We start from the raw sequence: 24357 nt of genomic DNA, 5'->3' as shown, positions 1-24357 counted from the left end.
AACAGGAATGGAAGTTATTTAAATTCCCTGTTTAGTCCAGGGAAGTGTTAACTAGTTCAAGCTAGCAAGGCCATCTGGAGTATCAGATAAGGTACAGGCTTACGTGGTGAGAATGAAAGAGGAGAAGCGGAGAAGCCAGCTCAAACAGGTTGTGTGGGTTCTGCTGAGGCTTTGATTTTTTTTTTATAGGCAACTGGTTTTATGGAACTATTCAAATATTTCAGGATTGGGTCCGAGATTTAGTAATAATGTCTTTGACTTATATTGTCTTGGTAGGTGGTTCAGGACAGTAGTGAAAAAATGGTGGGGGCAGCGGGAATTGGTTTCTGGTTTGGCCATGGGGTGGCTGTGGGTAAGTTTGGAAAGGGAACTCTTATACCACAACTGAACACCACTAGTCTGTGTTCAAGAAACTTTCCAGGGGCTGTTAGCCAACATATGGCCCAGGATGTGTTTGTTAAAACCATATAACTAAAAACAAAAACAAAAATTTTTGCCTAGTTGCAATATATATATTTTTAAATATTTTACTGGGGGTTCATACAAGTCTTATTACAATCCATAAATCTATCCATTGTATGTCAAGCACATTTGTACATTTGTTACCCTCATCATTCTCAACACATTTGCTTTCTACTTGAGTCCTCGGTATCAGCTCATTTTCCCCTCCCTCCCAGCTCCCCCCTCCCTCATGAGCCCTTGATAATTTATAAATTATTATTTTGTCATGTCTTACACTGTCCAACGTCTCCCTTCACCCACTTTTCTGTTGTCTATCCCCCAGGGAGGAGGTCAGATGTAGATCCTTGTAATCGGTTCCCCCTTTCTACCCCACCTTCCCTCCACCCTCCTGGTATTGCCACTCTCACCACTGGTCCTGAAGGAGTCATCTGTCCTGGATTCCCTGTGTTTCCAGTTCCTATCTGTGCCAGTGTGCATCCTCTGGTCTAGCTGGCTTTGCAAGGTAGAACTGGGATCATGATAGTGGGGTGGGGACGAAGCATGTAATAACCAGACGAAAGTTGTATACTTCAGTTGCTACCCTGCACCTACTGGCTCGTGTCCCTCCTCACGACCTTCTATAAGGGGATGTCCAGTTGCCTACAGATGGGCTTTGGGTCCCCACTCCACACTCCCCTCATTCACAATGATATGATTTTTTTGTTCTTTGATGCCTGCTACCTGATCCCTTCACTAGTTGAAATATTTCAAACAACGTTTCATTAAAAAAGAGAAGGGGATAAAATGGTTCTCCAGCTTTTCTTGAAAAATACAAATATTTGGAAACATCGAATCCATAGCCCCTTGGGGAAACAATCGGCAGAGTTCCCCTTTAATTTTAAATGCATCTATGTACATAGAAAAGCGTGCCGATAGGTGACAGTTTAGTGCCTGTGCACAAAGTGAACGTACTCGACTGACCCACACCCGTATCAACGAGCAGAAGATTCCCAGTATCCCGGAGTTACACATATTTAACCCTACTAACCCTTTGGAGTTAGATAATACTGCTATCCCGGTTGAGAAAACAGAAGCATCGAGAGATGTCAAGAGTGAACATTGTTGAGTCTGGATGTGTTGCCTGAATCCAAAGCCCTCGCTCTCGGACGAAACAGGTATGGAGGGGTAGACACTAAAGCCGGCGCTGGAAGATGCAGAGAAGGCGTCTCCTTTCATGGAAAGTTACTTCCGGGTGTCAGCGGCCCGGTGCCCGCAGGTAACCGTCGCCTCCAGAGCGCAGCCGCCCTGGGAGCTACCGGCAGCACGCTACGCGGCCTCCTCACACCGGAGGGCGCTGTCGCGGCCACCGTCGGAGAGCCCTTCTCCGTGGCAACAGTCTTGAATCCGGAATAGCGTAAGTCGAAGGTCACGCACACGCACACGCCGCGCCCCGCCCCGTACGCCTAAGTTCTCGCGCGAGTTCCACTTCCGCCCTTTTGGCTCTCTGCACGGCGCCATGGCGGTTGGCAAGAACAAGCGCCTTACCAAAGGTGGCAAAAAAGGAGCTAAGAAGAAAGTGTAAGTGGTCATCGTCGGGGATGCTGCTTTTTGGGGTCCTGTTGGAGTCGGCGGGCAGGTGCTAGGTCGCGGCGTGGGCCGGATGGCGTGGATACCGGTGGGATTGCGCGGCCGGTGTCCGGCTGATGCACCGCGGGCTGGCGGGTTTGGGTCACGGAGGGACCGCTTGCTTTATTCCGGCCTGTTGGGCTTTGCACCCAACCCGTTTGAGCCTGAGTGCCACCACCGCTCGGTTCCGGCGTGTTCCTTCGCTCGTTACTTACTGCCTTTACCAAAGTTGGAAGGCGCACTGTTCCTACTACCTCAACCCCCCTGCCCCCGCGCGGGTGGAGCGCCGTGGGATCGGAGGCGCTCTGAAGGGCCACGTAATGTTCGCGAGACGTGGAGGCAAAGGCTTCCTAGTGGCAGGACTCGTGGGAGCGGGTGCGTGGTAGACGTGGAAAGAGCGAATTCCCACGTGCTTCCCTGAGTTCCTTGGGAGGGAAATGGATTTTGGTAGCTGTTAATTCTGTAAAATAGTCAGGCGCAATAATGACGTTATTCGGAAGGAGAATGTTAAACCAACCCATTTAGAAACAATGATGTGATCTGCATAACAATTTTTTTTAATCCAGGGTTGATCCGTTTTCTAAGAAAGATTGGTATGATGTGAAAGCACCAGCTATGTTCAATATAAGAAATATTGGGAAAACACTAGTCACCAGGACTCAAGGAACCAGTAAGTATCTTATCCTTGGTTTGCATGTATCTTCAGACCTGTATAGCCTCTTGTTCTGTGGCACCAGTGTTGAAGTGACAGCTCCTAATTACAGCGTTGAAGCAGAGTGGTGCATTGAGGAATTAAGTGCCGATTTCAGCTTTAAATTACTAGTGTCAACAACTCATCGCTTTCCAGTTGGACTTGGGCAAAATGTTAAATCCTTTATAATTTATTGTTTGGGTAGCTTTTCTACGTGAAAGTTGGTGTGAGTTTTAGGTCTGTCTTAATCGGAAATTTCACTCTTGTAGAAATTGCATCTGATGGCCTCAAGGGTCGAGTTTTTGAAGTGAGCCTTGCTGATCTACAGAACGACGAGGTTGCCTTTAGGAAATTTAAGTTAATTACCGAGGATGTTCAGGGCAAAAACTGCCTGACCAACTTCCACGGCATGGACCTGACGCGGGACAAGATGTGCTCCATGGTCAAGAAGTGGCAGGTGAGCTCAAATACTGATCACGGTCCTTAGAGTGTGTGATCAAAGGCATTTGCTAGGAAGGGATTAGAAGTTATCCAGTGCTAACCCAAGGCCTTTGTACAGCTGAGCCTCATACTGTGTCCGAGGTTTAATGCTGGTTTGTTGAAGGGAGCCCGTGTCTCAAGAATCAGTGGCTGGTTGAGGATTCTTAGCACACTGCCTGTCACCGAAAACATTCACAGATAATTATGACGGGAAATTGCATTAATTCTGTTGTGGGTCTGGCCACCATCCAACTATTTCAACCAAGTGTGAAATAGTTTTTGTGTGTGGGAATGAAGGATGACAAAATGTTTCGGTCCCAAATGATCATAGTGATTATACCGTTACGTTTGGTTCTGACATTCCCTTACCGTGTTTTCTGTTTTGTTTGAAGCACTGTTTTGAGATTCCTTTTGGTGGCTCTGAGTTAGGCTTTCGGCTGCCAACCTACCATTCCCTTTGTGGGGAAAAGGCAGACTGCATAAAAATTGGTGGTCTCATAGCAACCCTGTATATTGTTGGTGGGACATACTTTTATTTTTTTAATGCTTAGTCTTAGTACTTGGGCACATGTTGGATTGTTAACTGGAGGGCTCAAACCCACCAATTGTTCTGTGGGAGGAAGAATTAGTATCAGCATTTTGATGAACTTGATGGCACTGAGGTTAAACAAGCTAAACACTTTCTGAATCCATTTTGAGCATGAAGTGTGGATGTCACTGTTGCGTTGTGTAGCAATTACATTTAACTCACCCAAGATGTCGTGTGGGCAGTCTTTTCCGGTAGGGGGATGGTGTTTAGGTGTGGAAGTGAGTACAGGTGAACTGGTTGAAAGGTGTAGGTAGTTACCATACTTACTTGGGTATGATGGATGGAGGGAATTGGCGACAATGAGTGGTAAGGTCTTTGAATGAGGATTTGACAACCCGTTTTGCTGTATTAGCGCTTGAGGGATAAAAACTGGTGAAACGTTTTTTCCTAGACCATGATTGAAGCTCATGTTGATGTCAAGACTACCGATGGGTATCTACTTCGTCTGTTCTGTGTTGGTTTTACTAAAAAACGCAATAATCAGATTCGGAAGACCTCGTATGCTCAGCACCAGCAGGTCCGCCAAATCCGAAAGAAAATGATGGAAATCATGACTCGAGAGGTGCAGACGAATGACTTGAAAGAAGTGGTCAATAAATTGTAAGTATCTGTCCTTTTTGTTCTTCCTTCCTGTGACTCTTAGGTGAAAGCATTTTTAAGTGCTTAGTAAATGTTTGGTTTCTTTGAGGACAAAACATGCATTTGTCTTAAAAAATAAGCTGAATAGCCCAAAGACCTCAAAAGTTGAGGAATGTATGGGAATACGTGATGAAAACTGTTTCGGTCCCAGCTGATGTTCTGTGATAACGTGCACTTTCTGATGTTCCCATGCAGTGTTCATATGACTAAGGGGTTAATGGAGAGGTATTCAACTTGGGCTCAAAGGGGTTAAATGCTAATTTGCCAATAATTGGCCATATAATTGATTTTGTTTACTTTTACCTGGGGGTAAAAATAGTCTTTTACAAAGTGGGTGTTTATGCTAAACCTTCTCTACTATTACAGGAGTTGGCTTATTGTCTTACATGGGCAATTGACCTTTTTCCCGTTATTCTAATTTATTGGTGGTTTGCAGGATTCCAGACAGCATTGGGAAAGACATAGAAAAGGCTTGCCAGTCTATTTACCCTCTCCATGATGTGTTTGTCAGAAAAGTAAAGATGCTGAAAAAGCCCAAGTTTGAATGTAAGTGGAATTTGCAGGTACCTAGATGAAAAACAAACTGGGGACAGATCGTTTGTTTTTTTGAAGTCAAATTAATGGCCATAGTGTGCTGTAACTAACAAAATGTTTTCCTTTTAGTGGGAAAACTCATGGAGCTTCATGGTGAAGGTGGCAGTTCTGGAAAAACTACTGGCGATGAGACAGGTGCAAAAGTGGAGCGAGCTGATGGCTATGAGCCACCAGTTCAAGAATCTGTTTAAAATTCAGACTTAATGTTAACAAATAAAAGATCTTATTGTGATGCTGTTTTTCTGAACATTATTTTTAACGACAGCTTGGTGGACCGAATGTTTCTCACCTGGTCTAAGGATTTTATTGTCCTTAGTCATATAGTTGAGAAAGGGGTACGTACTGTTTACCATTAATATGTTAGAGGGTTTCAAACATGAAAATGATGAGTATTGCTTGGAAAGCTTGCTGGGGTCTGAAACTTTATCTGCATTTTTACAAGATGTTGCCGACAGAAGTACATGAAGGAAAAGACCAGAATTATTTTAAGTTTAACTCAAATACAATGAGGGACAATGATGTGGCAGTGTACTTTCATAAAGACTGACTCCATTTGGATGTCAATAGGCATTTCATAGCTAAGTGATCAAGTGCTGCTATGTCAAAAGCAAAACTGGGTGGTTTGACAAGTTAACAGTTTTGGGGGCAAAACCCAAATTCAGAGCTTTTGACTTGAAGGCTCTCACCTCTGGGAGGAAGCCCTTTTTAACTTGCATTCTTTTAAAAATTAAAAAATAATTTTATTAATAATTTTATTGGGGCTCATACAACTCTCACCGTTGGCCCTGAGGGGTTCATCTGTCCTAGATTCCCTGTGTTTCCAGATCCCACCTGTACCGTTGTGCAGCCTCTGGTCTAACCAGGTTTGCATTAACTTGATCTTCAGCAGCCCAGGTGTCTCTAGTGGGTATGCTTAGGCGGATCCAGAGGGTCAATAGTGTGAACCCATCAGCAAAAGGTGAGGCTTTAAAAAAAATTTTTTTTTATTAGGGTTTCATACAATTCTTTTTTTCAAAAGTGGCAAAAGGAGTTTATTAGCTAGCTCGAGGTAGGGCTTCCTCCCTCTGCTACCAGGCATAGTGGGGATGCAGGCTCTAAAGGGAATCGGCCCCGAACTCTTTGTTCCCCGGGGTTTCAGCTCATACAACTCTTATCACAATCCATACATACATCAATTGTATGAAGCACATCTGTACATTCTTGCCCTCATATTCAAGAGGCTTCTTGTTTCAGCACAGATGAACAGCCTCAATGCATGTCTGTCACGTATGTGGCAGTGAGCATAGTGTTTGCTTCATTAATTTTTTATATCGAGATTAATATTAAAAATTAAGGAATTTACTCTGGCATTGTTTTTACAATCATTGTTTTACTTGACTGCCTCAACTAGAGCAGCTCCATGAGACCCCGCGGTGGGAGGGCCGAAGGTGGGTAGGAGCGGGTGTCCAGTTCACTGGTGTGTCCCCAGCGTCTGGGAGTTCAGGAAACTTACATAAAGAGGTGGTGCTGTGAGTGAAGTGTGGTTCGGTTATAGATGTGCTTGGTTCTCCGAGGCAGAGTGGTGGCAGTCAGTGCTGGGCCTGGGTTAGTCAAATAAGGCCTATTGTAGCCAGTCTGTGCCTCTGGATCGGGTTTGACAGCATAGTAGTCTAACAGATTTCCCCAATTAATGTTCTCTTTAAAAATGGTGTGGCCTCTGGATCAGTTTAATCAAGTTGCCTTGCCGTAAGCAAGCCAGAGGTGGCTTAATTGTTCATCTACTGAGAAATACTAGGACAACTCTAAATTTCCAATTTAATATGTGGACATTAAATATTCACAAAAGTTGATACCAAGGGCTCAAGTAGAAAGCAAGTGCTTTGAGAATGATGATGATGGAAAAAAATGCACAACTGTGCTTGACACGATGTATGGATTGTGATAAGAGTTGTATGAGCCACCAATAAAATGATTTTAATAAATATTCACAAAAATGGTCTTTCTCTACTTGAATTTTACCTGATTTGGTTGTAACAAAACTTCAGTGACCAGGGATATATGAAGCTTGAGCACCACTGCTTATAAATGTGCATAGCAGGCAGCTCCTACAAAGGTCCACTTTTGATTGAAGAATTTGATGCTGATTCTGTACCTTTTGTAGAGTATGCACATTAATGTTTAAGGGAAAAGTTGTTTTGACAAGAAAAAGGACAGTACAGCCTAATAATCACAGGAGTCCTCAGACTTCTCTCAACTAAGATTCATCAAAGCTGTAATGAGTGCTTTATCATCTACATGTAACGTTTTATAATCATGCCCACCTTAGTGCAACTGAGTAATGAGTTCCCCCTTACAAGGAGTAACAACCACCAATTTGTTTCAGCAAACTGAACCAGCGTGTTTTGTTTCTTAGCAATAGGTGCCATGCACCATGTTGCAGCATATAATTTGCTGATGTTCATTCAGGCATTTCAGAAATCAGATTTATAAACTGATGAAAAAGTTTTGACTTAAGTCAGAATGGACTTAAGGTGAAGTTGTGGAATGGAACCCTATACACAGCCTAATTATATTTTTATAATAGTTGTATTGATATTCTTACACATTACGATGTGTCCATTCCATGGCAATTCTGTTCCATGCCATTGGGTGGTTATTCAATTGTCCATGCCATCTGTTCCCCTTGGCCCTTCCCTACTTCCTCCCATGCTCTCAGGGACCTCCACTACTTAAACAGCATATTTGTACTCAATTCAACACCTAAGCAGCCATACAAGCTTAAACAATGAGTTAGAAGGTGGAAGCTCTCGTGATCACCCCTCTGGTCAGTGTGGTAGAGCTTAAATTTTGAGCACCCTGGTTTGCAAAAGGCTAGTGGTGGCAGCGAAGACCCCAAACCCATTGGCAGGTCCTCAAATAGATTAAGCATCTATTGAATTTCTGATCATTAGCCAAGTCAGGCGGCCTCAAACTGGCCCCAGGTGGTTCTGCCGTTTGTTTTTTTACTTCAAAATAAGATAGGTGCCGTGTGCACAGGGTTTTGTTCATAGTTTTTTTTAAAAAGAACTATGGTCCGGCCCTCCCAACGGTCTGAGGGACAGTGAACTGGCCCCCTGTTTAAAAAGTTTGAGGACCCCTGATGTAGATAATTGGGGGTGGGGGGCTTCCTACTCCTACAAAGGGTTGTAGTCTCAAACCCACAGAGGCAGATCTATCCTGTCATATAGGGTCACCATGAAGTTGAAATTGCCTTGATGGCAGTGAGTTGAGTGAGTAGACGTTTTGCCCTCTAGCAGTGCCTGGGAAAGCAGATTCCTTCTGCTCCCCTCTAGCCAGCTCAGGCTGGGACCATCTCCCAGGAGCTTGCCTTGGGTGTGTCCTTGATGGAGGTTACCATACAGGGGTCTTATAGGAGGTCTCATGGTCCATGAGTCTTGCCCTATCAGCCTCCCCCACTATCATGACCACAATTCTGTCTTACAAATCTAGCTAGACCAATGTTCACTGCTACAGATAAGAGCTCTGACACAAGGAATCCAGGACAGACAAACTCCTCAGGAACCATAATGGGAGCAGCGATACCCTGAAGGTAGGGGAAAGGTGAAGGGAGGAAGGGGCACTGATCACAATGATTGACATATAACTGCCACCACCACCCCCAAGGGGGACGGGCAACAAACGGATGAAGGGTGACAGCAGTGGGTGTAAGATATGAAAAAAATTTATCTATTAAGGTTCATGAGAGGAGGGGAAAATGAGCTGATAACGGCTCCAGTAGAAAGGAAATGTCTTGAAAAGCATGATGACAACATGTACACATGTGCTTGACACGATAGATATATGGATCGTTGTAAGAGCCCCCAATAAAAAGGATTTTAAAAAAACCCAGAAACCAAACTTGACTGATGGTGACATACAAGTAGCTGTTGGTCAGGGTGGAGTGCTTTGGAAAAGGATATCAATGTGGTCGCACAACAAGAGTATCATCAATGGCACTGAATTATACATGTAGAAGTTATGGAATTGGAGAATGTTTTGTTGGGTACATTTTTGCCATAATTACACAACAATGAGTACAAGGAAGAAGAATCTGTTCTAGAATTGAGCGTGGTGATAATTGTACAACTCTTGTTGATAAGATGGAATTATTGAATTGTATGTTAATAAAACTGTTTTAAAAGAAAAATAATATGCAACAATGAACATTTCAACCATTTTTAAGTTAAAGACATTTACATCCACCGTATCGTGCAACCATTACCATTACCTGTTTCCTAAAGTTTTCCATCATCCCAGACTCAGTATTTCTTAAGCAATAAATTTCCCCCAACCCTTCTCACACAGGCCCTGGTAACTATTAATAGACATTTATCTCCATGCATTTCCCTTTCTAGTTATTTCATATTAGTGTGATCGTACATATATCTGTCCATTGTATCTGATTTATTTAAATGTTTTCAAAATTCATCCATGTAGTAGCATGTACCAGAGCTTTATTTCTATGGCCAAATGAAGTTCGTGTGTGTATGTGTGCATTTGTGTGTGTGTGTGCGTGTGTGTGTATACAGTTGTAGGAAGAGGTAAGCTCAGTCTGGTTTGAGCCAGACTTTTCCTGATGAACAGGAAGCAGAGACACAACAAAGGGGCACAAGCTGGTGAATGCAGAGGCCCGAAGTCGCCCAAATGAATCCACTATCAGCAGTCCACTGGGGCTCCGGAGATCAGCAGGCAATGCAGCAGGAGACTGGGGACTCAGAAGCAAGATTCAGCTCCAGCAGAAGGGCCAAAAAGGATGCAACTCTTCTGGGTCTCACACAAAAAGGCCTATGATGCCAAGCCATCAGGCTACGATGCAATTGATAAGATAAGCTTCAGCTCCTACCCACCAGCCCAGACACTTGCGATGATTTCCACCTGCTGGCAATTGAGAATAATGCTGGGATGAGTATTGGTCCCTGGGTGGTGCAGCTGGTTTGTATTCAATTACTAAAGGTTGGTGGTTGGAGCCCACTCAGCAGTGCTGGGGAAGAAAGACCAGGAGACTTGTTTCTGTACAAATTTCAACCCAAACCCAATTTTTACTTTGCAAATAGATGTTTTAAGTCCCTGCTTTTCAGTCTTATGGAAGATTGGAATTTGGGGGTAATATGGCAATTTTACACGACGCCTTTTGTTAGAAGCTGCACCAATTTACATGCTCACCAGCAATGCACAATGAATTGTTTCTCTACATTCTTCCCAACATCTATTGTTTTCCTTTTTTTTTCTTTCTGGGAGTGGTCATGCTAATGATGGTGAAGTGGTATCTCATTGGAATGCTGCTTCCTGTTTCCCTAACGAACGGTGTGTATCATCATCTCATACTTTTTAGCCATTTGTATATCTTTTTTGTAGAAACATCTGTTCAAATTCTTAGCCATTTTAAAGTTGGGCTTTTTGTCATTGAGTTGTAGAATTTCTCACATTGTGACTAACAAATTCTCATCAGATGTATGGTCCTCACACAGTTCCTCCCATTCTGTAGGTTGATTTATTTTGTTGATCAAGTCCTTTGATGAACAATATTTAAAATTTTTGAAGTCCAATTTATTTTTCTTATTGATTTTAATGTCCTGTTTAAGAATCTAGGGTCAACCCAAAATCTTGACATTGGTCTTTTTTTCTTCTATAGTTTTAGTTCTTATATGTAGTCCACTGATATATTTGGAGTTAGTTTTCATACACAGTTTGTTTCTTCATTGGCTTTCTACATTCTTTTGTATGTGGAGATGCAGTTGTCCCAGCACCAGTTGCTGATGAACCAATCGTTCTCCATTGAATGAGCCTGGCACCCTGTTGAGTATCAATGGTTGGGTGTAAGGGTTTATTTTTAGATTCTGAATTCTGTTACATCACTTTATGTATCACTCTCTCCTTTTACCAGGACTACATTGTTTGCGTTATAATAGGTTAAAAGTACATTTTAATATTAATAAGCATGAGCCCTCCTATGCTATCCTTCCTTTTTCAAGATTACTATAGCTATTTGGTGCCCCTTCCATAACAGGAGCTCTGGTGGCGTAGGGATTGCGCACTGGGTTGCTAAACACCAAGTTGTTTGTTCAATGCCACCAGCTGCTCTGTGGGAGGGCAGCTCTACTCTGTCTTATTGGGTTGCTATGAGTCAAAATTGACCTGATGGCAGTGAATTTAGCTTTCCAATCCCCAAAGAATTTTAGGATTAGTTTTATTCTGCAGAAACAACTATTAGAATTTTGGTAGAGATTATGTTAAAACCAAATCATTTTGGGTAATATTAACATCTTAACAATATCAAGTTTTCCAGCCCGTGAACACAGTATGTCTTTCCATTTATTTATTTGTCTTGTTTTATTTTGGTAATGTTTTAGTTTTCAGTGTACAAGTTTTACCGTCCTAAGTATTTTTGTCTTTTATGTGTGATTCTAAATAGAATTTTCTTTCCGCTTATTTACTGTTGGTATACAGAAACCGAACAAGATTTTTTCTGTAGAAAAAAAAATTTTTCTTACTGTGGTGCAAATGCCAAACATTTGCCAATTCGACAATTTCTACATAGAAACCCAACTGCTTAATTTTTTTAAAAACATTTTATTAGGGACTCATACAACTCATCACAACCCATACATACATCAATTGTATAAAGCACAACTGTACATTCATTGCCCTCATCATTCTCAAAACATTTGCTCTCCACTTAAGCCCTTTGCATCAAGTCCTCTTTTTTCCCCTCCCTCCTCCCTCATGAGCCCTTGATAATTTATAAATTGTTATTTTTGTCATATCTTGCCCTGTCCCACGTCTCCCTTCACTCCTTTTTCTGTTGTCCGTCCCCCAGGGAGGAGGTCACATATAGATCCTTGTAATCGGTTCCTTCTTTCCAACCCACTCTCCCTCCCTCTACCCTCCCAGTATTGCCACTCACACCCCTGGTCCTGAAGGTATCATCCGCCCTGGATTCCCTGTGCCTCCAGCTCCTATCTGCACCAGTGTACATCCTCTGTTCTATCCAGACTTGCAAGGTAGAATTCAGATCATGGTACCCAACTGCTTTCATATGTGTATGGACCTTGTGTCCCTCAAACTCACTGAATCAGTGGGCTAGCTCGAGGGACTATCTGCAGATTTCTTGGATTTTCTAGTTACAAGATTGTGCCGTCTGTGAATAGAGGTAATTTACTTCTTCCTTCCTCACCTGGATGCCTTTTCTTTTTCTGGCCATGTTGCTGGTGGATTTCTGGTGAGGCAATGGTTAAACACTTGGCTGCTAACCAAGGTCTGTGGTTGGAACACAGCAGCTACTCCGTGGAAGACATGAGAAGCCCTACCCACAAAGCCCAGCCCCCTGCCATTAGCTCGACCCTGACTCATAGCAACCCTCGGCCGGCTTCCTAAGGCCTCATGGGAACAGACATTGTGCTCCCGAGGAGCAGCTGGTAGGTTTGAACTGCTGGCTTTGCTGATAACAGTTCAACACTTACCCCACAGCACCACCAGGGCTCCACGGAGCCTAGTGATTTGTCCCTGTAAAGATTGCAGCCTGGGAAACCCTAAGGGACAGTTGTACGCTGTCATTTAGGGCTACTGTGCGTTGGGATGAATTCAAAGTTACATGTAACAAATGCTTCCAGTATTCGGCGCAAGAGCAGCTGGGGAAGCAAGCATCCTTGCTTTGTTTCTGGGTTGAAGGCATGGACTTTTGTCTTTGGCCCTTTTGCCTCTTTTTGGTGATGTAAACAAAACCGGGTTCAGGCGGGGGATGCATTTTGAATCTTATTAGAATGGATTCACTTGCATTATGGTGTGGATGAAGAACACGGAAAATACAGAAGAACAAACAATCATTCTTGGAAGAAGTGCAGCCAGAATGCTCCTTAGAAGTGAGGATGGGCAGACTTCATCTCCCGTGCTTTGGACATGTTACTAAGAGACCAGGCTTGATAGAGCGGCAGCGAGAAAGAGGAACAGCAGGTCGCTAGACACGGCGGCTGCCAAAATGGGTTCTCACACAACAGTGACGAAGATGGCACGGGCAGTCTTGTTTTGTCGCACAAAGGGGCTGAGTCAGAGCTGACCCGAGAGCACCTGACTCAAGTCAGCACCCTTGTTTCCTTGGGGGAATGGTCTGCACAAGGCAAAAGTCCAGCTCTTCCCAATTGAGCACGTGCAGAAGCAAGGTGACTGGCTCTCCTTCTTGTTCTGCCTGACCGTCTGTTCTTGGGACTTCCGTTGCAAACTGTCACCTGACATGACTTCACCAACTACCACAGCCCTAAGGTTGAGGAGGTACCTCCACACAGACACCTGACCTTTGGATTTGGGACTTACCAACACCCACCACCACGTGAGCCATTCACGTAAAGGTGTGTGTTCCGGAGATGATGTAGTAGCTGGGAGGAAATTGGCACATGAGGAACAATACTAAGGGGGGAGGGCAGACGCTGAGCATTTTTGAAAAGTGAGACATTTGGGACATCTTGAATCTCTGCTTCATTAGGACTAGTATTAATTTTTCTAAAAGAAAGGATGTTTTCAAATAGGATGCTAGCTCTGAATTTTTAACAATTTTCTTGAACATGTTAAGGAACTTCCTTTTGGTTTCCAGTGTGCTGTTTTTGGTTTCCAGTGTGTTTATCGTGCAACGTGCCGGACTGATTTGGTCTTGTGTTTCCTGCATGCAGTGAGGTCCTCACGTGGCTCTGCTGTTGCTGTGCTTTCCGGCGTCATCTGGTTTCATGTTGTCCCCTGCCGCATCCCTGGGAGAAGTGCCACTTGGTCATGGTATTATGCACCATCCTTTCAATATTAAATTTCTTTTTTTAATTTGTGTAATTATTTTTTTAATTGTGGCAAAAGCATACACAACAAAACATTCTCCAATGCAACAACCTCCACGTGGACAATTCAGTGTCCTTGATTACACCCTTCATGCTGCCTAATCGCCATTGCTGTCCTTCTCCACACTCTCCATCGCTGCTACCAGAACCTTCACCCATCGCAACCTTGGGTCAAGTTTAGGATTTAAAAAAAATCATTTTATTGGGGACTTGTTCAACTCTTATCACAATCCATCCATCCATCCATTGTGTCAAGCACATTTGTACATTTGTTGCCATCATCATTCTCAAAACATTTTCTTTCTACTTGAGCCCTTAGTATCAGCTCATTTCCCCCCCCCTCCCTGCTCCCCCTCCCTCATGAACCCTTGATAATAAATTATTGTTATGTTGTCATGTCTTACACTGCCAGACAACTCCCTTCACCCCCTTTTCTGTTGTCCATCCCCCAGGGAGGGGGTTGTAGGTAGAGCCTTGTGATTGGTTCCCTAGATATGGTTTAGTAGTTTTCTTGATAAAGTATTTGCATATCATGTATTTTCATAATTCAACAGATTTTAAACGAGCTGTATGCACACTGTCACATCAGCTTTAATGCTCCCTCCTCCCTCTCACATTCATTGTGTGCTCCCCAATTACCCCCCACCCCTATTATAACCCATTGCATCAGGTATCTGCATCTGCTTCTTCTGTGCTTCACAACTGGGAAACCTAACAGAAACAATAAAAACAAAATAATATAAAGATAAAAAGAGTAGGAAAGAAAAGACCATTGACAATATTTAAAAGGCCAGAGAAGAAATTTCTGTTGTGGAACAAGTGAGAAATATTTGAGCTTAGAGCAAATTCAGGTTGGGTCAAGAGTGAGGTCAATTGACCAACTATCATATTATACCATGGTTCAATCCATTACAATCAAGTTTAAAAGAATCTGTCCGATAGTAAAGCTGTCCGAGGGCCTGTGGCTAGAGGGGATATGCCAGAGGCTTATTCTGACTAAGTGGTCTGCAGATGGATTTGGGCTCCTTAAATTTCTTTTAAACACAGTTTCACCTTCATCTCATTTTCTTGAGTGAACCGGGACATTAAAGTTCCCTTTGGTTGAATTTCTGCTAATTGCATTCCTCTCGTGTATGTCATTCCATCCTCTTCCGTATACTGTAAGTTGGTAGTTGAATCTAATTTTTAAAAATTCATAGGTGGGAGACACAAAGTCCATCTGTAGGTAACAGGACACCCCCTTACAGAAGGGTTGCCGGGAAGAGAAGAGCCAGCCAGCGTGCAGTGTAGCAACAATAAAACATACAACTTTCCTCTAATTTTTTTTTTTTTGCCTCTAATTCTTAAATGCTTCCTTCCTCCAACTTTTGTGACCCTAATTCTACCTTCCTTACAAATCCGGTGTTAGGGTTCTCTAGAGAGACAAAACCAGATTGCTAGTAATATATATATATATATATATATATATATATATATATATAAATATAAATAAAGATAGCTATATAACACAAGAATTGAACTGTTAAATTATATACAGATAGATATATAATACAAGAAATTGACAATTAAATTATAAACCAGTACAAATGGCTCAGTGCAACTCACTCCCGTGAGAGTTGTGAGACACTGGCAGTCCTTCAGGTCTTGAGGGCCGCCAGTCAGTCCTCTGTAGAGAGAGCTAGGCTATCCCAGCACAGGCAGCAAACAGCAAGGCAGGTCACCAACTGTCAGCCAGGTCACCAGCCATCAGTCCCCAGCTCCAGAGATGGAAATTCCAATCATGTGGTCTTAAAGGGACCTCAACTTACAGCGACACAGTCCACAGACTAGGCATCCCACAGGTAGTGTAGCCTGTAAATTGAGGCACAGAACAAGCAAAGCAGCCGCACACTGATCCGATGATCAGAGAGCAAGAGACAAGAAAAGCGAGGCTCACTGAGCCATTTATCTCTCCACCCTTCAATTAATCCCACTTGTGTTTATCGGCCAGGCTGGCACAACAAACTAACTATTTCATCCGGCTAGACCAGAGGATGTACACTGGCATAGATAGGAACCGGAAACACATGGAATCCAGGACAGATGATCCCTTCAGGACCAGTGGTGAGAGTGGCAATACCAGAGAGTGGAGGGAAGTTGGGTAGAACGGGGGAACCGATTATAAGGATCTACATGTGACCTCCTCCCTGGGGTATAGACAACAGAAATGTGGTTGAAGGGAGACGTCGGACAGTGTAAAGTATGACAAAACAATAGTAATTTATAAAGTATCAAGGGTTCATGAGGGAGGGGGTAGCAGGGAGGAAGGTAAAAAATGAGAAGCTGGGCTTAAGTGGAGAGCAAATGTGTTGAGAATGATGATGGCAATGAATGTACAAATGTGCTCGACACAATGGATGTATGTATGGATTGGGATAAGAGTAGGATGAGCCCCCAACAAAGTGATTTATTAAAAAATTTCATAGGTGACAGGGCAGGATAAATGCCCTCTTTCCCTTTAAATTTCAAAATAAACAGTTGGTTCCTCAGTATCCTTCAAAGATGACCAATTCGTTTTGTTTTAACATCATACATTGAAAGAGTTAGATTTCTTTTCTTTTTTTTAAAATTTTAACAATTTATTAGGGGCTCATACAATTCTTATCACAGTTCATACATATACATACATCAATTGTATAAAGCACATCGGTACAGTCTTTGCCCTAATCATTTTTTTCTCCTCTTTTCTTTTTTTACATTTTATTAGGGACTCATACAACTCTTATCACCATCCATACATATACATACATCAATTGTATAAAGCACATCCATACATTCCCTGCCCCAATCATTCTCAAGGCATTTGCTCTCCACTTAAGCCCTTTGCATCAGGTCCTCTTTTTTTTTCCCTCCCTCCCCTTTCCCCCCTCCCTCATGTGCCCCTGGCAATCTATACCTCGTTATTTTGTCATATCTTGCCCTATCTGGAGTCTCCCTTCCCCCCTTCTCTGCTGTACCTCTCCCAGGGAAGAGGTCACATGTGGATCCTTGTAATCAGCTCCCCCTTTCCAACCCACTCACCCTCCACTCTCCCAGCATCGTCCCTCACACCCTTGGTCCTGAAGGTATCATCCACCCTGGATTCCCTGTACCTCCAGCCCTCCTATGTACCAGTGTACAGCCTCTGTCCTATCCAGCCCTGCAAGGTAGAATTCGGATCATGGTAGTTGGGGGGAGGAAGCATCCAGGATCTGGGGGAAAGCTGTGTTCTTCATCGGTACTACCTCGCACCCTAATTAACCCATCTCCTCTCCTAAACGCCTCTATGAGGGGATCTCCATTGGCCGACACTTGGGCCTTGGGTCTCCACTCTGCACTTCCCCCTTCATTTAATATGGTATATATATACATATACACACATATACACATACATACACACACTTATATCTTTTTTTTTTTTTTTTTTGCATGATGCCTTATATCTGGTCCCTTGGCACCTCGTGATCGCACTGGCCGGTGTGCTTCTTCCATGAGGGCTTATTTGCTTCTGAGCTAGATGGCCGCTTGTTCACCTTCAAGCCTTTAAGACCTCAGACACTATCTCTTTTGATAGCCGGGCACCATCAGCTTTCTTCACCACATTTGCTTATGCACCCATTTGTCTTCAGCGATCCTATCATGGAGGTGTGCAGTCAATGATATGATTTTTTGTTCTTTGATGCCAGGTAACTGATCCCTTTGGGACCACTCGATCACACAGGCTGGTGTGTTCTTCCATGTGGATTTTGTTGCTTCTGAGCTAGATGGCCGCTTGTTTATCTTCAAGCCTTTAAGACCCCAGTCACTATCTCTTTTGATAGCCGGGCACCATCAGCTTTCTTCACCACATTTACTTGTTCACCCACTTTGGCTCCAGCCGTTGTGTCAGGAGAGTGAGCATCATAGAGTTCCAATTTAATAAAAGAAGGTATTCATGCATTGAGGGAGTGTTTGAGTAGAGGCCCAAGGTCCTTCCACCACCTTAATACGAGTTAGATTTCTTTTCATTCGTTATTTTCTTTTATGATTTTTGAATGGTCTGATCCTTGGTTCTCAAATCTTCTCAATCAACCCAACTATTCTTTGATAAGTTCCTTACTTCCTGGTATGGCATGGCATTCCAGGCTCATCTTCCGCATTTTTTTGTCCTTGGGTTGAATCAAAAAGCCTTGGTCTCTTTTGTGGGTCACGGGATTCCAAGACCACTATTTGGGCACTAAGGCTGCTCATTGCTACCAAGGTGGCCATTATTGCTAGGCCTGTTCAGGAGACAGGGCTAGTTACCCACGTCCATGTGCAGGTGTGTGTTAAGTGAGGTACATAATTTTCAGATAAAATATGTCATTAGTTCACACGGACATTTCCCATTCCGATTCAAGACTCCAGTTTTCACTCAATCTACTTTGCATTTTATCTTGATATGCCCTTCGTTTTGCACCAAGAATCCTGGTTCTCAAGGGCACGGTGGAGGACACCTACAAACCACTACCCATTGCCTTTGAGTTGATTCCAACTCGCAGCCACTCTGCAAAGGGAACCGTCAGTCTTCTCTGCCTTGAGAAGTGGATGGTGGCTTTGAACTGCTGACCTTTCAGTTAGCAGTCCAACACTTACCTGACAGTGCCACCAAGGATGTGGATGATAAGAGTTACAACATCGCACAATGATTCATTTCTTTTATACCACATGACACACAAACATCGCCAAGATGACTGCTGAGCACAGTGAAGCACTTGTTAGGATACAAACACTCTCCATCTTCCTTACCTTTGACCTTTTTATAGTGGTTCTGAGTTTGCTCGGCTTGACTCTAAGGCCATCCTCTATTACGCACTTCCCTGAGTCCTCATTTACCTTATTTAGTCTTAGTGCTGTCGGCTCGCCGTGTCCTCGACAGGCCTCGTGTCGACGGCACATCCATTATTTTGGTTGTCTCCAGGTGTCCGCTGGTGGGTTCTTCGCAATGTCCTCATTCTCGTGACCATAGTCCCCAAGTTCTTGTATAATGTGCGCAGCCTGTCAGTGCCCGTTATACCTGAGAGTCACTTTTGTTCTATATGACATCCTTGGCTCACACGTTCTCTCTTTTTCCCCCCAGTATCTTAAATACCTTACTGCCTTTGCTCTGAGTAATAGAATCCTTTGTTTCTGACCCGGGAGTTTTGGACCTTTGGCCAGTGTCCCCGAAACTGCCGCAGGCTGACGTGTAGCTCGCCTACTGGATAACATCCCAAAGCCTGCCCAGTTTCCGACACCTTCTCCACTCCACTTAGTTTGAAGCGCACCTCAGATATGGAATGTAAACATGTCAGCACGTGTCATTAAAACAATTCATTAAAACGAATAGAATCCAATCCCAATCTTATTAGCACATTCACATTTCAATAGCAACTCAGGATCATGAAGGAGTGCCCAGTGGAACCACTGATTACACACTTGGCTACTAAGTCAACGGTGAGGCACCTTGGAAGAAAGAGCTGGCGCGCTCCTTCCAGAATGCAGCCGTGGAAAATCCAATAAAGCACCGCTCTGCCCTGCCACCCATGGGGCACAGCCAGGAGTCACCGTGACACCACAGCAACTGGTACAGTAACATCAAATACCAAATCACCCAACGTCACTCTGCTGCTTGAACCCCTGTGATAGGCAATGCAAGTGTTTTCGTTATGAGGGTAATGGGCTTCCAGTTGGAATCAAGAAGCGACCTCACAGCAAGTGTCCTTCGCTCAGAGTGTGTCGGTGGTGCAGGACTTGTGTTCACGGACACTCACGACAAAGGCTGAAATGCACTGATAAAACCAAAGCTGGGTAATGATGTAGCTTAACTAGAACTTGAAAACCTTCCTGATGGAGTGTATAAAGATATAACTGCTTTGGAAAACAGACAGTTTCTTGTAAAGTTAAATACATATTTATCCTATGACCTAACCACTTTGCTCCTAGGTTTTTATCTAATAGTTGAATATATAGACATACATATTTGAACATTCCATGGACCGTCAGGAAAATGAACAAGCTTGTCTTGGAAGAAGTACAGCCAGAATTCTCTTAGAAGCAAGGATGGCAAGGCTTCCATCTCACATACTTCGGGTACGTTGTCAGGAGAGACAAACGAGTTCCTGGAGAAGGCATTACGTTTGGTAGATGGGCGGCGAAAAAGATCCGCGGCCACACGGACTGACACAGTGACTGCTGATGGGCCTAAGCAGGCTCCTGCCTGCTCCCCCATGAGCATCGGTCCCTAACTCACAAAGTGGACCATTACTTCACCACTTCACATCTATTTTTAAACAGAGTTATGGCATTTTTCAAACGTCTCAGTAGAAGAAAATGGCTTTGACTCCTGCCAGTGCACCTTCCAGCATCAGGAGGCCAGTGTATTGCTGAGACGCTAAATCGGCTTCAGCAGGCTCCACATCAAGAGGTAGTGGGAACAAAGGCCCGGTGACCAGGCTCTGGAAATCAACCCATGAAAACACTATGGATTGTACCAGTCTGACCTGTAACGGCTCATGGCGGTGGGAAGGGTGGGGCTGACTTGATGCCAGCTGACCACAGACAGAAGGCACTGCTCTCTCTAATACAGTCATAATCGTATTAGAGTTCAAAACCCGAGCACTAGGTTGGCAGAAGGCTAGTCAATCCTGAATGTTCGTGAGTATTCGGCCTCCATTGAACCCTTCCATCAACTAATGTGGACAGCCTCGCCCTCTGGCACAGTGTTTGAAAGAAGGTCACTACCATTCCATTCCAGGGAGCAGCAGCCTAGTCCTTAGGGACTTGCCTGGGTGTGCCCTCAATGGAATTCAGGGTGCTGGGGCTCACCTGGTCATGACTCACACCTGTAACTGCCTTAGTTGGATGGTCTTGACCCAAGTTTGTCCTTCCTTGCTTCCTGCCTGCAACTATGAAGCACTGATCTGCTGCAACACGGTCTTGTACTTCCATGTCCTATGGAAGTGGCTGTGCTTCTGTAAATCCCTGGATGTCATTATGGCCACTTAATTAGGTGTCCCTAATCCAGATGAGGTGTCTTTCTCTAGGTTAAAACTTGATTAATGTCTCCATAAATTATATTTGAAATCTGGAGTCTCTTTCCTCCCCTAGAACCACCATAGGCAGCCTATTGGTTATCCTTCTTCCAAGACAAGTTGGTTCATTCTTCTGGCAATCCATGGTTTATTTGATATTCTTCACCAACCCTGTGATGGATGCCGGGGCTGCAACAACGGGCTCCGGCATAGGGAACAATGGGAGGCTGGCGCAGGACCGGGCCGTGTTTCGTTCCCTGTGCATAAGGTCGTTATGGGTCAGAACCAACTGATGGCACCGAACCACCACCAATATAGTTCCAATGCGTAGGGACAGTTAGGAGTCCTCTAAAAAAATTCAGTACGTGGCCCCGATTCAGGTATATAGATCTATTCCAGTGACTGACTTAATATGCCAGGCTTCAGAGAACTAAAAAGGAGCGCGCATGTGTGTATGTGACATTTGTAGGAAAACAGTGCCTCGTGGCTGTTCTTTGCAGTTACAAGAGCACAGCCTTACAGACAAGCTTCCATGAACTCTGATGTTCCAGCACATTCGAATAACTCCTACTAAACCAGAAGAGAAATCGCCACTAACAGATCGCCTGTGCGTTGTTGCTGGGCAGCTTCAATATAAATCACTAATATACATATATATATCACTTAATATAAATTGATTATATAAATCGTGATAAACTGGGAAGCTGAGCAGGACTTGTCTTTTCTCCTTGTGAGAAATAAATTCAAGGCTCTAAGTTACTCTGTGCAGCTCTTTTCGTTCTGTATCTGAGAAGGTCCTACTTCACGGGCAATGAGACAGAGGGAGTCTACTTGCTTAGCGGCCTGAGAATCGGGTCACACTGCTGGCTTGGGAATCAGGACCACTCGGCTTTCTGTAGGCTCGGCCAGGAACTACACGACCGTGTGGCTCGTAGGGCCCCTGAACTGGCTCTTTATTCATGTGATCTATAGGGTGTTTTTTAATTCCTGATTTTAATTTTCTTTCTGCAACCAATATTGTTTAAACTGATACTTAACCTTTCTTTGTGAGTGGCTCCCACAGTCTTCTCAATATTTTTCAGGTGCATTTTTGGTGAAAAGCTTACACAATTGTAGACGTTGGCCAGTCTTCCCAGTGTGTGACCATTCTCAGCATTCCAGTCCTGGTGTTGTTTCCACTCCTGGGTTCCTCTGCCCCCATGCACGCTCATCACTGCTGTTAACTAATTGCCGACTCTGATGTCACATCACCATGGTTTTAGCGAAGCACAGTATCTATGGGTGTGTGTGTGTCCCCTATTGATTGTTTGGAGCCAATCTACGATTTAGCTAAAAGGTGGCCTCAGGGGCTCCTTTCAGTTTAAAGTTTTATTAAAGAGTATCTCAGGGCCACAGGCTTGAAGCGTACACTAGGGTCAACTGGCCTGGTACATCTAATGGGTTTTTATTTAGAAATCTGAAGTTCTCGTCCACACCTTTCTCTCATTCCAGTTAGGGCCCATCGATGGCGGCCCTGGTCAGTACATTTGGTAATGGTGGCCGGGGCACCATCTAACTCAGGTTTCAAAGTGGCTGAGGCTGTGGTTCCTGGGTAACTACCTGTCCTGTGGACTCATTTGTTCTGTGAGTCTGTGGCTTCTTAGATGGTTCTGCAAAAGTTTTTAAGATCCTACATGCCACTCACCAAACTAGGAGATGGAACCTAACTTTATGGACTGTACTTATACTCTCTGACCAAGCTGTCCCATGAGGCGATGCCCTGGTGCTTCAGACCCAGACCACCATGCCCAGAGGTGCCTGGCGCTATCTGTGAAGTACATGAAACGGTTTATATGTTGTTGTTAGGTGCCATCGAGTTGGCTCCATCTCATAGTGACACTCTGCACAACAGAGCGAAAACAGGGTCCTGTGCCATCCTCCCAATTGTTCCTGCGTCTGAGTGTTTATATGTATGACTACCTATGGGGCTTTCACTAAGTAGCTTTGGTGGCGTCATGCTTACGCTGGGCTGCTAACCATGCGGTCAGCCGTTCAAAGCCATCAGCCGCTCTGTGGGAGAAAGATGAGGCTCTCAATCCCTGTAAAGAGTTCGTCTCAGAAACCCACAGTGGCAGACGGGCGCTGTCCTGTAAGTTTGTATCGTGTCAGGATTGACCCGACATGAGTTTGTTTTTGTATGAGGCTTTCACTAGATGGTCTGGGGAGTAGACGGTTAGGCTTTACTTTCTAGAAAGCCAAACCCTTCCTCCTAGTCTGTTTGGAAACTGATAAGCATCAACTCAACACGTAAGGCTCCCTGACAAACAGGCGGGGGCTGTGCTTGGGGAGCTTCTGCCGGGATTGAGCCCAGGTCCCCCACACGGGAGCTGAGAATTCTACCACTGAACCACCTCTGCCCTCTATGTACACAAAATTAGGCAAAAAGCTTATTCTCTGCATCCTAAAATCTCTACAGCTCCATGTGGTGTAACATGAAGATTAACATGCAATTAGTCAAGTGACCACCAGATGGTGGTGTTGGTCTGAATTCAGCTTTGTATTTTACGCCTCTTGTCAACAGTGACTTCAAAAGGCTTAGGCTAGAAAATACTTTTCCATTACTTTTGAAAAAAAAAATCGTATTTACGAGTTAATTCACTAGCCTTCAAAACGGCACTGAATTATGAATCATATGACACTGAATTTGGAATTAATTAAAAGGACTAAACTATTAACTATTTTCTCTAAGTTTATTTATCTAAGTTTGCATGGGAAGACCAACTACATAATTATTAAGAATACTGGTTTACGTAGTACCGATGAAGAACACAGCTTTCCCCCAGATCCTGGATGCTTCCTCCCCCCAACTACCATGATTCGAATTCTACCTTGCAGGCCTGGATAGGACAGAGGCTGTACACTGGTACATAGGAGGGCTGGAGGCACAGGGAATCCAGGGTGGATGATACCTTCAAGACCAAGGGTATGAGGGACGATGCTGGGAGAGTGGAGGGTGAGTGGGTTGGAAAGGGGGAACTGATTGCAGGGATCCACATGTGACCTCTTCCCTGGGAGAGGGACAGCAGAGAAGGGGGGAAGGGAGACTCCGGATAGGGCAAGATATGACAAAATAACGAGGTATAAATTACCAAGGGCACATGAGGGAGGGGGGAAAGGGGATGGAGGGGAAAAAAAAAAGAGGACCTGATGCAAGGGGCTTAAGTGGAGAGCAAATGCCTTGAGAATGATTGGGGCAGGGAATGTATGGATGTGCTTTATACAATTGATGTATGTATATGTATGGATGGTGATAAGAGTTGTATGAGTCCCTAATAAAATGTAAAAAAAGAAAAGAGGAGAAAAAAATGATTAGGGCAAAGACTGTACAGATGTGCTTTATACAATTGATGTATGTATATGTATGAACTGTGATAA

The 24357-nt window shown here is 44.0% G+C and overlaps 1 protein-coding gene and 2 non-coding genes across 3 annotated transcripts; all 3 read left to right on the top strand.

Annotated features, from left to right (window-relative positions):
- Positions 1-1870: 1870 nt before the first annotated feature.
- On the top strand, positions 1871-5298 carry RPS3A (ribosomal protein S3A). The gene is made up of 6 exons (XM_075543709.1): positions 1871-2019; positions 2634-2737; positions 3028-3215; positions 4219-4427; positions 4903-5012; positions 5130-5298. The coding sequence occupies exons 1-6, from the start codon at positions 1958-1960 to the stop codon at positions 5249-5251; spliced, it is 795 nt and encodes a 264-aa protein (XP_075399824.1). The 5' UTR covers positions 1871-1957; the 3' UTR covers positions 5252-5298.
- On the top strand, positions 3529-3600 carry LOC142444065 (small nucleolar RNA SNORD73). Its single transcript, XR_012783741.1, has one exon. It is a non-coding gene; the product is annotated as a small nucleolar RNA SNORD73 (small nucleolar RNA).
- On the top strand, positions 4588-4652 carry LOC142444066 (small nucleolar RNA SNORD73). The gene has a single exon (XR_012783742.1). It is a non-coding gene; the product is annotated as a small nucleolar RNA SNORD73 (small nucleolar RNA).
- Positions 5299-24357: the final 19059 nt, after the last annotated feature.

This window comes from Tenrec ecaudatus, chromosome 3, assembly GCF_050624435.1.
Source record: "Tenrec ecaudatus isolate mTenEca1 chromosome 3, mTenEca1.hap1, whole genome shotgun sequence".
Classification (NCBI taxonomy): Eukaryota; Metazoa; Chordata; class Mammalia; order Afrosoricida; family Tenrecidae; genus Tenrec; species Tenrec ecaudatus.
The sequence above is the reverse complement of the archived record's forward strand: the minus strand, read 5'-3'. Positions and strand labels throughout refer to the sequence as shown.

Bases quoted from the DNA above. Each gene is read 5' to 3' on its own strand.
- RPS3A (XM_075543709.1), top strand. From the start codon at position 1,958: ATGGCGGTTGGCAAGAACAAGCGCCTTACCAAAGGTGGCAAAAAAGGA. The intron at 2,738-3,027 runs GTAAGTATCTTA...TCACTCTTGTAG, and splicing joins CACCAGGACTCAAGGAACCA to AAATTGCATCTGATGGCCTC. The intron at 3,216-4,218 runs GTGAGCTCAAAT...GTTTTTTCCTAG, and splicing joins CCATGGTCAAGAAGTGGCAG to ACCATGATTGAAGCTCATGT.